This window comes from Microplitis mediator, chromosome 7 (assembly GCF_029852145.1).
Source record: "Microplitis mediator isolate UGA2020A chromosome 7, iyMicMedi2.1, whole genome shotgun sequence".
NCBI lineage: Eukaryota > Metazoa > Arthropoda > Insecta > Hymenoptera > Braconidae > Microplitis > Microplitis mediator.
In genome coordinates, this window is record NC_079975.1 from 19,935,487 (window position 1) to 19,953,328 (window position 17,842).

Below are 17,842 nucleotides of genomic sequence, written 5' to 3' on the forward strand. Positions count from 1 at the left end.
TTAAAATTTTATTTATTTATTTAAATAATTATTTACTTTTTTCAAATTTAAATAAATGAATTTTTTTAATTTTGAGTGATTTTATAATTAAAATTTTTTGAGTAAAAATTAATTTTAATAAAAAATTTTAGGTTTTTAAACTGTCGCGATATTTCAGAAAGAGATAAATTTGAATAGACAAGAGTTTGCCCAGCTGTGTTTGTAATTAATTACGGTTACTGACTGTAATTAGTTATTTATAAAAAATTTTATAAAGATGATTAATAAAAATTAACGATATAAAAACTTTAAAAAAAAAATCTAGTCGTTTTTATAATTTGAAAATTCCACAAAAGCAAAAATATTAATCAAATTTATTTAATTCCAAGTAAATAAATAAAATGTGATATTTAAAAATTCATAAAATAAATTACCGACTTTCTAATTTAGTATAAAATTAATAATTTTTTATGTAATTAAATGTTAATCACAAAATTATGTAATTACGTAATAAAAATATTTACTCAGTCATTGACTCCGAAATAAAAATAATCATAAAAATTTATTAACAATTATCAATTAAAAGTAAATTACATTTTTTTTTAATGGATACTAGGTAATTTTGAATAGTATATCTATATATATACCACATATGTGTATATATGTAGTTCAATGTCATCGTTTTCTAACATAAATTTGTGTGATACTGAAATCAGTCAACGTCTAATAATTTTTTAATTTTTTCAAAAACGATTAATTTAAAAAAAAATATTTTGAAAAATTGCACCTGTAGTTTTTTAAATTTTCTACATGTGCATTTTTTTAGGTTTTTTTTTTTTTTTAATTTAATCGTTCAAAAATAAAATCCGAAAATCATTAATCGTCTGCTAATTTATTGATCCTGAAATTAACCAACAATTAAAAATTTCCGGATTTTTTTTTTCACCAATTAAATTAAAAAAAAAAATAAATAAAAATATGCACACATAGAAAATCTAAAAAACTACAGGTGCAAATTTTTAAAATATTATTTTTTTTATAATTTATTATTTAAAAAAAATCCAAAGATCATTAAACGTCAGCTAACTTCAGGATCATAAATTTTCGAAAACAATTCAATTAAATTGAATATTTATATGAAACATAAATCATCAAAAAATAAATATTTTCTTTAAAAAATTTAAAAAAATAACAAATAAAATTTTGGAAACTCCTAACCAATGAGAAGAGCAAACAGTAAACAGTAAAAATACTCCAAATTAATTAGTGTGAATGTAGCAGACATCAAACAAATTTAAAATTATTAATAAATCGAGTAAATATTTAATAAAATAAAATTTTTAAAAAATGCGCTTTTAAAAATCTTAAAAATTAATAAGTGAATTTTTTATAAATATTTTTTTTAATTATTTACCCTATTTATTTACAATTTTAAATTTGTCTGACGTCTGCTACATTATTAGTGCGAATGTAGCAGGCAGAAAAATTAAAAATTATAAATAAATAGAGTAAATAATTAATTAAACAAAATTTTTAAAAAATTTTTAAATTAATAAGTGCATTTTTTGTAAATTTTTTTTTTTTAATTATTTCCTCTATTTATTTAAAATTTTAAATTTATCTGATGTCTGCTACATTCACACTGGTCCAAATTACTAAAAAAAAAAAGACTTACCGAATTCTCGTTTCGCCAAAAAAGTCAACCTTTGTCTTTTTCTTGACAATAGCCTGGGGTTGATGAAGCGGACTGATGCTGGGCTCGCTGCTAGCCGGAGGTGAACTTGAACCATTGCTAGATGACAATGAACCAGCTCGTCCACGAAGGCTTTCAATCATCTGTATCTCACTTACTGTGCCACCGCGAGTTCCTCCAGCACCCGTGCCTCCATTAGCACCAGCACCAACGTGTCCATTGTAATTGACAGCAGGTGGACCCGCAGAAACGGCCAAACTGGGCCTGGTATTTTGCCTATTGCGTCTCTTCTTCTTCTTGGTTTCCATTTCTTCGGTTCTGTTGCCCGTCAAATTACCGAAACCCGTTGGCGGGATCCAGTCGAGGTCTTTTTTCAAATGTCCTCTTCCACATCGGCAGCCGCAGGCCTTGAAGGCCAAGTCGTAGCCCTTTTTGGTCCACAAGTTTTGGTGACGCTGTCTCTCGGACCAACTGCGTGCGCGACCGCAATTTTTTAAATAAGTCAGCAGTGTCTGTTCCCACGCATCGAAACACTCGCGATGCATATACTGACCCATTGGACAGGTCTCATTATTACAAATAACTTTTACTGCGTCTTGCAGAGAATTAAATCTTATGAGTGCGTCTGCACGCAAACATTCGCCACTTGGAGCACAGCAATGTGTCACTCCATTGTTATTATTTATATTATTGGCGTTACTGTTATTATTATTGCTGTTGGTACTGCTGTTGCTGCTGCTACTAGACCCAGTAATTGTCTGCTGATGATTTACCAAATTGTCCATCGGCATGTCGTGATTACCGGCCATCTCCAGTAGACCATGGCTACCACCCGCGTGTCTTCTTGGTGCCATGTCAACCTTGACCTCGACTTATTCAATACCACAACTCACTTTTTATCTTTATTACTCCGGAAGATAGAAAAAAAAAAAAAAAAAAAAAAATTTTATTTTTATTTATTTCGCGCGCTTTTTTTTTTTAAATTGCACGCATTGTTCGATACGCTGTCAATGTTCAACACAGTCTGATATGTACGGACACACAACTACAAACACTTATATACATTTAATTTTAAAAACACAAATTTTAAATTCAAATTTAAAAAACGCGGGAAATGTTTTTATTTTTAAATATCAGTGGTTTTAAAGAGCGAAATTTAAATTGACAAAGTTCACTATCAAGGTCAACAAAAAAAAAAAAGTCAAACACAAAAACAAACAGTGAGAAGATTAAATATTAAAAGTTTAAACACAAATGCACTGATAACGTTTTTGTCAATTGAAATTTAAAGAATAATTTTTCTTTTAAAGTTTAAAACGACTAAATAATAACGACGTTTATTATTATTATTCGATTTATTAGCTTATAAACAACAACGTAAAGCTCACGACCGTTACTACACTGAGAATGAGAAGCAGACACGCTGTGTTGCCGGCACAAGAGACGGCTCGAACTCGGAGCGCGAAAGTGAGACCCTATTGGGTGAAAGCGAAAGCTAATGGTGGGGGTCACGGCTAACGCGCCAATCGATGCACTCCGTTCGTATGCTGGGTCTCTGTCAGTTCCGTGCACTTCGAGGTTCAAATCGATTGTGGCGTCTCTGTCTACGCTACACTCTGCGGCAACACAACAGACACAGCTACGCGGTGATGCCAAGACGCGACGCGACCCAGACGAACTAGACCTCTCTCTCCCTTATTCTCGTTCTCTTGCTCTCTACTGCACTCACTTGTTCGCTACTTCCGCTGATGCTCTACTCCTGCACTTTTTAAACGTAAACATATCTACTGTCTCATTTTATTTACGTATTACGATATTGTCTTGTAATATTTCTGTCTTACTTTTTTTTCGGCTGTAATACTCTTTGAGTGTGTGGACGCGTAGTAGATACACTGGGTACAACTTTTCTTTGTGTCTAAGCCTGCTGCGCCGAAAAACACACTGGGCTATATATATATATATATATATATGTTACGTCCTATATCCAAGTTCTTTGTTTTGTTTTGGTTTTTTTTGCTAATATGAAGTTTCAAATTGCGCAGTTGCGTAAATGTATTAATTCTGTTATAAAAATAAGGTAATCTAATATATATTTATATTTTTATATTTTATTTTCGGATTTTGATGAAAGATAAATTTTTTTTTGACAGTTTTATGATTTAATGAAGATTTTAATTTTTAACGATAATTGTTTTATTTTATTGTGCATTTCGATATTTTTATTTGATAATCGATTAAATTTTAGGACCAAAAAATGATACTGAAGTTAGCTGATGTCTAATAATTTTTGGATTTTTTTTTCACGATAATTTATAAAAAAATAACTATTTTAAAAAATTGCACCTGTAGTTTTTTTATTTTCTATAGGTGCAAATTTTTATTTTATTTTTTTTTTTTTTTTGTAATTGATTTCTTGAAAAAAAAAAAAAAAATTTTTTTTCATTGGCTGCTAACTTCAGCCTTAAAGATAATTAATAATTTTTGAATTTTTTTTTTAACAAATGAATTGCAAAAAAAAAATAGAAAAAAAATATGCACTTGTAGAAAATTAAAAAATCTATAAGTGCAATTTTTTTAAATAGAATTTTTTTTTTATTTTGTCATTTTTAAAAAAATAAAAAAATTAATAGACCTCAGCTGACTTCAGCATCAATTTTTTCCAGAAAAATCGAAGTTTTAAAAATTTTTTTTTTAATTATATTTATTTTATCTAATCGTATATTTCGATATTCTTATTTAGTAATCGATTAATTTTAAATTAAAATTTTGTTTATTTTATTTAAAATATTTAAATTTGAATATTTTTTATTTTTATTTAATTAATTTAATTTAAATATATCGATTTATCAAATTTATTTTCAAATTATCGACTTGTAAAATTGTATCGATTAATTAGTATTTTTTTAAAAAATTCGAGGTCGATGAATCGATTATTTAAAATAGACGCCATCTTTTTTTTAATTTTCAGGGGGAGAACAAAAAGTAAGAGCGGGAGACAAAGCCAGCGGGCAACCAACAGCAGGTGAATTTTTAGTGATTTTATCAGTGATTGTAATTTTCAAACAATTGTTATTTTAAATTGTGATTATTGTAGTTTTTTTTAAATAGTGAGTTGTGAATTGTGAAAGTGAATCGAGTATTTTTTAAATATAAGTGACAAGTGATCGAGTAGTGACGCCAAAATTTGTTAACAATTTGGTGGTTAAGATGGCGGCTGAAAATTTTATGAGTGAGTAATTAAAATTTGATTTAATAATTTGTTTATTACTGTGATTTATTAACTAAATTGTTGGTGTTATCGATCAGTGAGCAGCTTTTTTTTGACGTATAATCATTTTTTTATTGTTCAAGTTCAATGCACGATAATTACGCGAGTTTTTATAACAATAGGCGACACTAAAAAATTATTTAATTGATTTTTAATTTTGACAAGTTGATTTTATTATTTTTTAAATATCCTCATGCATAAATATGACAAATATAAATATGCTCATGATAAAATTTAATTTTTAAAAAATTGCAATGACACTGAAGTCAGCAGAAAATCAAAATTTTTTGGACTTTTTTTTTAACAATTAAATTTGAAGAAAAAAAAAAAAAAGTAAAAATATGCACATGTAGAAAATTAAAAAAACTGTAAGTGCAATTTTTAAAAATATTTTTTTTCTAATAATTTATAATTTTTTAAAAAATCCAAAAAATATCAGACGCCGGCTCAATTCAGTCTCATGAAGCTAGCAGACGTTTAATAATTTTTGCATTTTTTTCGAAATGACAAAAAAAAATATTAAAAAAAATTGCACTTGTAGTTTTAAAAATTTTCTGTATGTTAATTTTTTTAGTTTTATTTTTTTTTTGTAATTAAGTTGTCGAAAAAAAAATCTAAAAATTATTACACGTTTGCTAACTTCAGTATCAATTGCATTGATATGAGTGTGAATGCAACAGACATCAAATTTAAAATTATAAATAAATAGAGTAAATAATTAAAATAATATTCATAAAAAATGCACTTATTAATTTCAAATTTTTTTAAATATGCATTTTTTCGAAATTTTATTTTATCAATTATTGACTCTATTTGTTTATAATTTTAAATTTGTATGATGTCTGCTACATACACACTCGTCGCAATGATACTGAAGTTAGCAGACGTCTAATAATCTTGAGATTTTTTTTCAAAACGATGAATTATAAAATAAAAATATTTTTAAAAATTGCACTTGTAGTATTTTTAATTTTCTACATGTGCATTTTTTTCTTTGTAATTTATTTGATAAACCAAAAACAAAAAAAAAACTTATGCGGTTTCTTCAAAAGTTCCCCAAAAATATCTTTCAAAAAAATTAAAATTAAAATTATCAATAATTGGCGCCCTTTCAAAAGAGATTAAATGATAATTTTAATCACATAAAAAATATATATATTAATTGTGAATGATATATATTATTATAAAACCATTGCGTGTACGTATCTTCATATAATTTAAACTCTTGCGTGTGTGAGTTTACGATCACATATGTACATATCAATATATATACTAGTGTCAAATGTGTCCATGTGTCACTATCACTAAATTACAACCGATCCCTTTTTTTTAAATTTAGCCCAAGGTCACCGAAATAGTAACTGACTAGGGATTCATTCGGGAAGAGATATATATTTTACCCCACATAGCAAATAAAAGGATACACATTAACTTAAATTTTTTATACATGTTGTTTTTTTAAAAATGAAACATAACAGTCAGTATTTACTTGCACACATTTTACTTTCGACTTATTTGTTTGTTTTTTTCCTTTTATTTACCTTGATGATCTCTGGTTCGCTTTCCTCCACTTGTTATGTTCTTTTTATCGATATTTAAGTAAACATTGATCTCATATTATTCGTTTCATATTTTATTTATTTATCGTATGTAATACGTAACAACTCACTGAGAGTTCTGTGTACTTTATTACACACATATTATATATAATATATATTGATAATATTCTTAGCACGTGCGTTGCAGAATTGAAAACAAAAATATATTAATAAATTTTTTGAATAACAATATAACGAAATGATTAGATTATGCAAGTAAATATAATATTATTTTTTATTTTATTTACAACGTTTTTGACCTATGCCATTTAATTGACTGTCATATATATATTTATTTTTATTTTTTTTACAATATTATTATTCTTATTTTTATTTGTTCATATTTATCTTAATTTGTCCAGACTAAATTAACATATATAATTATGTATCTGATAACTTTTTTTTTTAGGTCAAATATTTATATTTTTAATACCAGTTCGTTAGTATGATTATCAAAATAATTATACTGTTATAGTAGTTGATAAATTGAAAATATATGTTTGATAATACTGATATTGATTCAAAGAAATTGCACAATTAGTTTATTGTTATTGTAAATAACAGATTAAAAGTATATATTTTGGCCGCCCAATTTCAAAACTCAGTAATTGACAGAAATTATTTTTTTGAAATGCGAATTGAATCATATTCAAAAAAACTCTACTAATAGAACTAAAAATACTAGAAAATCGATTTTGACAAATTTGTCCCTTATCGTGTTTTGAAATTGGGCAGCATATTTCCTGTGTAGAGAAAAAATCAGAAGGGTTCAAACTTGAAAATTAGCTGAGCAAAAAATCAAAGTTTTTTTTCATTGATCAAGTAGTTTTTAAAAAAGTTAGTCTACTATCGACATTTTTTTGAAAATTTTTGAATAGCAGGACACTTTAATTCTTATGATTTTTACTGTCATAAATTAATTACAATAACGGTATTTAGAAATCGGTTTTCGCGGATTTTTTGATTAGTTGTTTTGTAAAACAAATTTTTACCATAAAATAACCAAATTTACATTTACTAAGAAACTCATAACTCGAAAATGCCTTTTTACAATTAAATCTGAACTCTCCAAAACTGAATCAGTGAATTTCACTACACACAGAGAATTTTTGAGAAAAATTACCCATAAAATTTGGTACTGAAAGGACATCTAGCCAGTAATTAAATTTTTACTACGTTGTTAGTAGAAATTGCACTTCATTTACATCTTATCGAGTAGTATATTTTACCGTATATGGGAAAAATTCTGATATTATTACCCCATATGTCCTTATAGTATTAAACTTTTCGGGTAATTTTTACTAAAAATTTCTCTGCGTGATAATACACTTTCAGAGAGAAAATTTTGAACCAAAAATTACCATCTTAATTAATTGAATTACTCATATAATATATCATTGTCTGTTTGTTTACGGATATGCATCAAATGAATGATTAAGCGTCAATCAAAATTTTAATTAATTACTATAATGATTATCTAATCAATTATTTAATTAACACGCATATTTATCATTGGTTTGACTCCACCAAACATTTGTTCCTCAAATCATGTATTTATTAATAAATTATAATTACAATTAACTCATTAAATTAATGCGTTATGCATTTAGACAATTAATCAAACATATATATATATATATATATATATATATATATATATATATTAATACAATAATCGAATAAATTTGGTGGTCACGTAATTAATTAAAATTCAATTTACATATATATGTATACATATATTTGGCAATTACCTTATATATTTAATGGTACACGAAAATATATTGCAATAATTAATATTCGTGTGTTGTATTTATTGCATTGACGTAATAAAAAATTCGATTTCGTTTTATATTAGTCGATACGACGTGCGCGGCAAGATCAGACCACGTCTGCAGCAATGAATTTTGATCCTTTTATTCACCTACACATCCTCATATATATATACTGTATACTTATATAAATATATTATTGGATGTACATGTACATATATTTGTGTGTATGTGAAGTTCAAACGCCGCTTGGTGAGACCCTTATATTAGTATACATATATATATGTTTATATATAGTTTAGTTTGTCAAATTTGTTAGTGTAAGAGAGATGAGAACCGCGTTCATGTTATATATAAATATATACCGCACATTTTCTGCGTTATACGTGACATTCGTGGAACTCACAATACACAACAACGACAACAACAACAACAACACAAGTTTGTAACGAGATACGACTCGTGTTACACGTTGCATAATTTTATTGGCGATCGTAAAGGGTCTTTGAAAGGCGAAACCAAATAACATTGCCATCGCAAATATATAAATTAAGATTCAAAGTTAATCTCAATGAAAAATTAACTTTTAATCGGCTTGATAAATTACATATATTATAAAATTATTTTACAAAATAAATTTGCAACAGTAAAATTGAATAGTGCATTAAAAAAAATTTGTCATCACGAATCCAAAAATCCGAATCAAATTATTTACGCAGTTTCAAATTCTTAATTAATAAAATTAACTGCCAATTAAAGTCCGGTTTCTAATTATTTTTTGTAAAAATATTTCTGACTATCAAATACTAAAAACGTACATGGTAAATATTTTGCACAGATAAATATTCAAAAAAGTCTCCCATGTGTATTAGAGTTTGCTCTCTACACGGAGAAATTCATGTTCAAAATGCTATGGTGTCATAGTAATGCCGGACCATGTTGGCCACTTAACGGAAATTTAAATAAATATGAGTGTGAATGTAGCAGTCAGCAGACAAATTTAAAGTCATAAATAAATAGGGTAAATAATTTTTTAAAAAATATTTATAAAAAATGTACTAATTAATTTTTGAATTTTTTAAATGCGCATTTTGTTAAAATTTTATTTGATTAATTATTTACTCTATTTATTAATAATTATAAAGTTGTCTGATGCCTGCTACATTCACACTCATGAAATAAACACCGTAGTAAAATTTACATTAGTTACCAGTTACAATAATTGTGATATTATCGTTGTCATTTTTACTATGGCCATAATAATTTTTGCAAGCGTTTATTTCGATATGTGTCAGGTGGCTGATATATAGCCATAGCATTTCAAACAAGAATAATTTCTCCTTGTATAACAAAATTAGTGATAATCACGTGACAATCATGATATTGAAGTTAGCAGACAATTGAAAATTTTCGGATTATTTCCTTTCACCAAATCAATGACAAAAAAAAAAAAACTAAAAAATGCACATGTAGAGTATTAAAAACACTACAGGTGCATTTTTTCAAATATTTTTTTTTTTATGATTTATCGTTTTAAAAAAAGTCCAAAAATTATTGGACGTCGGGTACACAGAAAAAAAGGATTTCTTGGCGCAAAAAATTTTTTCTTGTTCTAAGAAAATTTTTACTTGACCCAAGAAATTTTTTGTATTATAAAGTGAAAACAAAACTTTTCTTGGGATAAGAAAAAATTTTCTCGGAACAAGAAAAAAATTTTTTAGGCGAGAAAAAAATTCTTGAGCCAAGAAAAATTTTTTTCTTCAATTCATAATACAAAATATTTCTTGCGTCAAGGAATTCTTTTTTTCTGTGTAACTTCAGTATCACTGACAATCACTATTTGGCAGTAAATAGTAACTTATTGCCAGTAAAAAATATCACTATTTGAGTTAGCGTCATACTTTTCGCTAGTAAACAGTATAGTCACTATTCTTATAATTTCAAATTTAAGAGAGTGAATATTGCGAAAATAAAAAAAAATATCTAGAATAACAAAGCGGTAAAAAATGAAAATAATCCGAGGACTGTAGACACAGATCATAGGGTAGAGTAAATTGTGTATTATGTATAGAATGACTGGTACTACTAAACTAACGTAACATAATATAACATTTATTACTCTGGAATCGCGTAAATATAGAGATCCGAAGGTAAAGTGGGGCTTGAGAAATAGGAGTAAAGCAGGTCAGTCGTTCGAAAATTCAACGTCAACCCGAGGACCTCTACTCGGTTAAGGGAGTAAGGATACATACATACATCCATTATATACATTATATACATTACCCATATATATCTGTATATTCCCGTACAAGTATTAGTAGAAAGAGAAGGAACAGAAGCACGAGATGGTTCTGGAATATTGGGGTGTACTACGCACTTAGCAGTCCCCACTCCTCTTCAAGGTCCATCCCTCTCCACGTTCCCCTCTTCTTGCTCTCCGTTTTTTTTCGTGCATATACATATATATAAAATGGCGCATCTGAACTAAAGGATAGTTGTCTCTGTTCTTCCTCTTGGCCTCACTCAGTTAACAGTTTTAAAGACGAACCGAAACAGAGCTTAGAATTTTAAATTGAATGGACAGAGAAATGAATAGAAGTTGTTTTGATCGTTTCGGGTTTCCAGGACGTTGATCATCAATGATGAGTTGCCATGTATATATATGTACATATCAAATATATGTGTGCCTATTTTGATAATGTTGTTATTTATAGAATTTAGACCGAGCTAATTTTTGGATGTTTTATTTTTTTTTTATCGTGGACGCTGGTAGATAATGTAAATTTAAAGCTACCAGGTGGTATATGACCTTGTCCTTGATATGCTTTTACTCCACACTCTATTGGTCATGCATTAATGCGTAAAAATATATGTGATGTTAAAAAAATTTAAATTATATTTATATACAAATGCGAATAAAAATTGACTTTGCTTGCGGCAGTTAAAAATATTTTAGTTTTACTATTTATCATTCGGTTGACGTTCAGTGTTCGTGTGCATATGTGCCGATGATAATAATAATAGTTATGAAATAAAATAAAAAAAGGGTCGCAAAAGATTATAATTCACAATTGCGCGTGTGCAGCAGGATGTAGCTCTTCTGAAACATATATATGTATATATGTATAAATATATATCAAAGTTGAACCCCATTCATTTTCATTTGTTGAGTTACTGTTCTCTATTCGTATGTTTGAATATATATATGTATATATATAGATTTTAGATTTTTGTATATATGTGTGATGGATTAAAAAAATGCGCGGTCGAGCAGATCAAAATTTTATGTCAGAGGATAGAAAATTTAACGACAAATTATTATTTATTTTATTTACTAGCAATGAATTATATCTTTCTATTCTATATAAATTTATATATTTATACATGTGATAAAATTTATATATGAATGACTTTTTTTAAGCACCAAATTTAATTACATTGGTCTATTAATCATGACAAAATTTATAAACAAAAATAATTTTTTTTTAATTCGATTAAAGCAAAAGATTTACCGGCAAAATTTAATTTCTTATATTTTTTGTAAATGATCATAAATTTATTTACATTTGTCATTCTAATTGATATTATAATCTACCGGCACTCAGAAAGTACATTAACACTTTTTAAAAAAATCTAAATAAAGTATTCAGGTGGTGGTATAAAAAAATATAATCCATTATTTACATTAACACGAGTGCTTTTGAATAACTAAAGCATTACAGTTATAGTCCCCTAAAGTTGCTCTCTTCGTCCAGACCATTCTCTAAATTCGCTGTTTTTTCCTTATAACCCTACTCTGTTAGCTTTCTAGGATAATTATTCCCCTATGCGCGTTCCGATGCGTTATAAAAATTTAAATATCGCGCCAGAATTTCGTACTTCGATTCGTCCTGTAAAAATCGCGGCCAAAAACACCAGCAATTTAAAGGATCGTATCCTGAAAACTTTAGAGGACTAGCAACTTTAGGAAAGTTGGACTGTAAGACCAAAAAAAAATATCTGCAGTCGTGGCTCGGTACATAACATTCACCATAACACGAAATTTCGCTGGCACTAGAGAATCCTTGGCCGTGAGCCTGGATAGGGCGGAAGCAGGTGGGAGTTTAGTCGGGGGTACGGAACAGCAGCAGCAGCCGCAGCAGAATCGTGGCAGTAGAATGAGACAGAGAGTGTGTGAGTGTGTCTGTGTGTGCATGAAGGTTGGGGGCACCGGGTTGACCATGGGGTGGTACAGCTATCAGGGTTGAAGGAGAAAGGGTAGTGATATATACATTGGCAGCGACAGCAGCAGTGGTAGCAGTGGCAGTGGTAGCAGCAGCAGTAGGGGATGTGTAGGTCTAGGTTTCCGCATTCATTTTAAACGAGAGTGAGAGAGTAAGTTGCTCGTTGGCAATGCCAGTGGGCGTGCACTTTCAATTTCATTTTGCGCATGTCTGATGCAACCAAGCAAAACGTCCTCGGTAGTGTGTTATGTCGGGTACTACGTCGGTACGTCGTGTGCTGGTTAGCAACCCCAGTGGCATTGTACTATTCCTCTATATCTATATCTATATATGTATTATATATGTACACGATGTAGTATTGGAGTGTTTATATGTGATTGTATTTAAAACCCCGCTGTGTAAGGATGATACGGAAGGGCGGGTGGGTAGGAGAGGGGGTTGGGGGGTGAAAGCAAGACAGAGAACGAGAGTACAGAACTCTGCAGGTTAGGTAGTAGTAGTAAATGTGGAATGGGGGTTGCGAAAATTCCCCATCACTGTATGGGCAGCGCCTGGTGTGCTAGGGGTCTACTCGTCAGGATCGCAAATTACCCGGTCGACGGGGGAGTTCAGCTTCACCCATTGCGAATCGATATCTACTCGTGCACGCTCTTTACATTCCACCCTTCACCTTCACCTCCTACTTCGTTTTATATATATGTGTATATGTATATATGTTCTGATAGAGGTGTGGGTAATGTTGAGATGTATATGTATATATATGGGTATATGGACTTTACGGCTATATGCAGTTTAGTTAGAGAGTTCATGTTATACTGAAAGTAAGTCGCAGTGCCCCTTTAAATGCTCCCATAAACTTCATGGGAATTAGACCAGTCGAAAATTCACTCAAATTTCGGTTTATTTTTTTTTAAGATTTTTTTATTACTGTTGGCAGTTTATTTATCGAGTGTTTATATATTTTTAGGATTTTTGATAAAAAAATTTTTTTGAGAAAATAATTGAACTTTGATTGAATCAATTTTTTGAAAAAATTTTAATTATTGATTGTAATATTTGAGGGATAAATTTTTGGTAATTAATTTGAAAAAATTTCAGCATTGAAATTTAGTAGAGTAGGGGCAAAATGAACCTAAATAAAAAGTCATAGGATTAATTTTTTTTATTATTGAAATTTTGGGTGGACCGAACTGCCCCATTATATTCGTGTTGACCCTTTGAAAAGTCAAAAAAATTTACTAGTGTAATTTCAAATTTATTTTTAAAAATAAAAAATCAAATTAATTGAAATTATCATCAGTAAATTATTTGAGAAAAAAAATTTAATTATTCATCACCTAGTCACTTAATTATTTAAATTACGATTAATACTTAAAAATTACAATACGTAAATTGCTGACATTTATAATGAAATTTAAATAATTTAAAAAAAAGTCGCAAAATATTCAATTCTCCGTTTACTCAACTATCTACAAATAATAATAATAGTTACAATTAATAAAATAATTACAAGCTAATTAATTACAAAAACTAATATCTTAATTAATTAATATAAAAAAATTAGCAATTAGTAAAAAAAAAAAATAATTTAAAATCTTGATCGAACGGGAAATACGAGTTAAAAAAAATGGTGTTCCACAACCCATATATATATTTCTGTGAATTGGTTATCATAATCGAGCACTTTGTAAGCGAGTATCCGCGAATTAATGAGGCGGCCCGTTCGAAAGAGGCATTTTACCAAGATCTCGAGGCCCTCTTTCTCTGTGTTGGCGAAAAGAACGAGAAAAAATAAATATAAATAAATAAATAACACTGGAGAAGGTGGAGCTGAGAAAGGCGGGAGGATGTTCGAGTCGACTAACCACACACTCATTCATATATATATATATATATAACGTGTTATGTATGATGATGCAAAAAATAAAGGGGGAAAATGAATTGGTGGGTGGGGAAAGGGGCCTAGGAAAGGGAGTCAAAAAAAGGACATAACGGACCAAGTAGTCGATCGTTCGTCCTGCCCGATAGGAATATACACGAGAGGCTATAATACGATCTGCGACCACGCCCGATGAAATAAACGGGTGGATAGGCTATATAGTGATGGGAATAGTACTGTGTGTTATATATATATATATAGAGGGTCCAAAGAAGACCAACTACGCCACACAGTTTAATATTAGTGTGTGCAGAAGAGTGAAAGAGAATAATCCAGCAGATATAAAGATAAAATTATTGAGTGAAAGAGAAAGAGATTATGAGGAACCACTGACTCGTTGTCGTTTATTCGCCAATAAAAAGAGACAGAGTATAGTCGTTACGCAACTGAACAATTTTGGCCACCCTCACTTTGTTTTTTTTTTTTTTTTTTTGGGTCCTCATTTGAGTCCCTCTCGGAATGAATTATTATTTAATACACGTTACGGCTGCTTCTTTTGCTTTTAACTCACATCCACTGTTATATACTCCGTAATCGTAAACATATATACAAATATATATATATGTATACATATATGTGATGTAATTTATTCTTGGAATAGCTTAATGTTATACATATAAATATATATAGACTATTAAATAGTTGTTGACTTTTATTTCGTACAGATTTTTTTTTTTATGATAATTTCATTCATTTATTTATCAGTATTATAATTTTTTTTTATTGATGTAAAAGGAGATTTAATTATAAAAGTATTTTGGAAATAGAAATTAGTATTTTTGAATGTTGCCGCTTTTCTGCCAGGAATTTTAAAAAATATTTATTTGTCATGAGTAATTAAAGTTTTCATTGTAAATAATTTATTTGTACTGATAAATTTATATTCTTGATAAGAGCGTAAAAAAATATGTTATCTTTTTATTGAGTCATACATTGTTGATATTTATATATATTTATGCAGATATTATGCTGCAATTTTTAATTATTTTAACGCGTAAATTATATAAATACTGCACATATATATTATATATTTATTTGCAATCCAATTTAATAGTAAAAGATAGTAAACTTTGATTTTTTTATATCATTTTAATAAGACGTTTAAATAATTATTGAATTTGATTGGATGATAATTTAAATTACGAGTTATATAAACAAATTTATTCAGTCATTGCCTTTTTATTCTCAATAATATTTTTTTTTATTTTAATTATATTATTCATAAATTTTATTTACTACTCATACAAAAATAAAATATTTAAATTAATTTTTTTTTTCCATAGTAAAGTTTAAGTGTAAAAAGAAAAAAATCACTCGGGCTCTCAACAAAAGCATAAGACTTTCGATTTTTCCAATATTTTCATTTATTATAAACCACACGATCTGTAAATGACTTAATATAGATAATAACTCGTGATCAATGTAATCGCATACCAAAAATAGAATAAAAATGTCATCGGACAAAAATCATTACGCATAATCAGCAATAAATTAAATTGATAATCTCGTTTATGAGTCACTTCGTATATAAATATATATAGACAAACGTCATTCCACTGGATATCTAACTTTAAATACCTGCAATTTTTTTATATAATATATATTTTTCATACATATATGCATATAAGATTAATTGTGTCATTGTCATAATTTTTTTTTATGCTCACAATTCAAAAAATTTTTTTACAATCTGCGGTTTTCGGGTCGCGCTTTTTTAGAAAATTGGTCCTGGTATATATAAAAAAAACTAATTTTTGAACTTCCGGCCTTGATTAAAATATAAAAAGATCCAAATTTCACATAAATCGATTTATTTTATTTTATCTGATGTCATACATTTTACAAATTTTTCGAATGAATAGAAAAAAATATCATCGGTTCAAAAGTTCATATATAAATATTAAAATTCAAATTTAAGGGTCTATTGTAAAGATGTTTTTTAATATATATAGATATATATCTCGTATATTAATCCACAGTCACGTAGTCATCACATAAATGATATAGAAAATGACGTTAACCACAATCTCTTAAATAATCCATTCCTTTTCCGAGAAAACAATTACCAGCAACAAGGAAACCAGACACTCACGCGACGTTTTACCAAAATAAAAAAAATTATAATAAATAAAAAAAAAGAGAAATAACCGATTACTTAATCGATTATATAGTCACGCATTCGCTCAAATTCCCAGAATAAAAACTTAGTCAACATCTGATTCACAAATTATTTTATAAATAAATAAATATTTATTATCTAGTGTCAACGATTAACAATAAGTCATATATATTTATTATTAATAAAAAAAAAAAAATCAATATTTTAAAAATAATAAATTCCATATTGATAAGGTCACGATAATTATTAATGAAAATTATAATCTATCGCTTGATAATACTCATCACAATTATGTAATTAATATTTTATTCAAAGTATTTATTTATTAGCTATAAATGAATGAATGGGTTTAATATATATGTAGACAAGTAATCAGTGATCTAGCTTTCACTTTAATACTACGTGTCAATATATATATAAGTATATGTGAGTAGGATTTTTATTTAGTTTTATTTATTTATTCTCATTTTATATTTATAAATAAATGAAATGTATGTAGAGGTATACATGCGTACATATATATATATGTGTGTGTGTATTAGATATATTATTAGTATGTATTGTGTATAGAAGTGAGTAGTTAATTCTGTAATGCTATCAGCAGACTATCGTACACACTTGAACCACGTTTGCAGCCATCACTGACTCGATCTATCGCTATTCATAGCATACCGCAATGCAATTGCGTAAACCTCGGGCTTGGATACATTGACCCGATGTCTCGTATGTATGTTATGCAACTAGTGCTAACATTTTCATGCATACATGTGTTGTTATATCTATAAACTATTGTACATATTTATTTCGGGGTAAATTTTCAAAACGCGCGAATTTTCGATTACTTGTAAATTTTCACTCTCTAAACATGAATTAGTGAAATAAGTGAATATTCACTAACTCAGAGTGTCAGTCGAACCACTTTTTGGAATTAGAGGTACGATTTGCACTCTGAATTAGTGAATATTCACTAATTCATGTTTAGAGAGCAAATTACTCGATTCAAATCAAGACAATTCTGATCAGCTTTCAAATATTCCTTTTTTAAATCATTAAAAAAATTTTTCGAAGTATCCGTAAATATTCGTATGACATGAAATTTTTTTTTCCTACTGTTTTTGAATTTTTTCCGCGAGACCCTTGTAGGAAAAAAATTTTGACAACGGAGCCGGTCTTGGCACAATACTGGGCTACCCAGGCTCAGCCTCCAAAGGTTGGTCCGAGATCCGGCCAACGTTCTAGTGACGAGCCTCGGTT

General features: G+C 28.4%; 1 protein-coding gene and 1 long non-coding RNA gene across 2 annotated transcripts in view; one reads left to right on the plus strand and one right to left on the minus strand.

The window, feature by feature from the left end:
- LOC130672301 (headcase protein) overlaps positions 1–3,182 on the minus strand; it is a 121,176-nt gene extending 117,994 nt beyond the window's left edge. The window contains exon 1 of the mRNA XM_057476795.1: positions 1,655–3,182. Coding sequence (XP_057332778.1) covers positions 1,655–2,526 — 872 coding nt within the window. The 5' untranslated portion in view covers positions 2,527–3,182. The remainder of the gene's footprint in view (positions 1–1,654) is intronic.
- A 52-nt stretch (positions 3,183–3,234) lies between these two features.
- The window catches only part of LOC130672307 (uncharacterized), a 123,370-nt gene continuing 108,762 nt past the window's right edge, over positions 3,235–17,842 (plus strand). The window contains exons 1-2 of the long non-coding RNA XR_008990682.1: positions 3,235–3,749; positions 4,641–4,901. This is a non-coding gene — a long non-coding RNA (uncharacterized LOC130672307). The remainder of the gene's footprint in view (positions 3,750–4,640; positions 4,902–17,842) is intronic.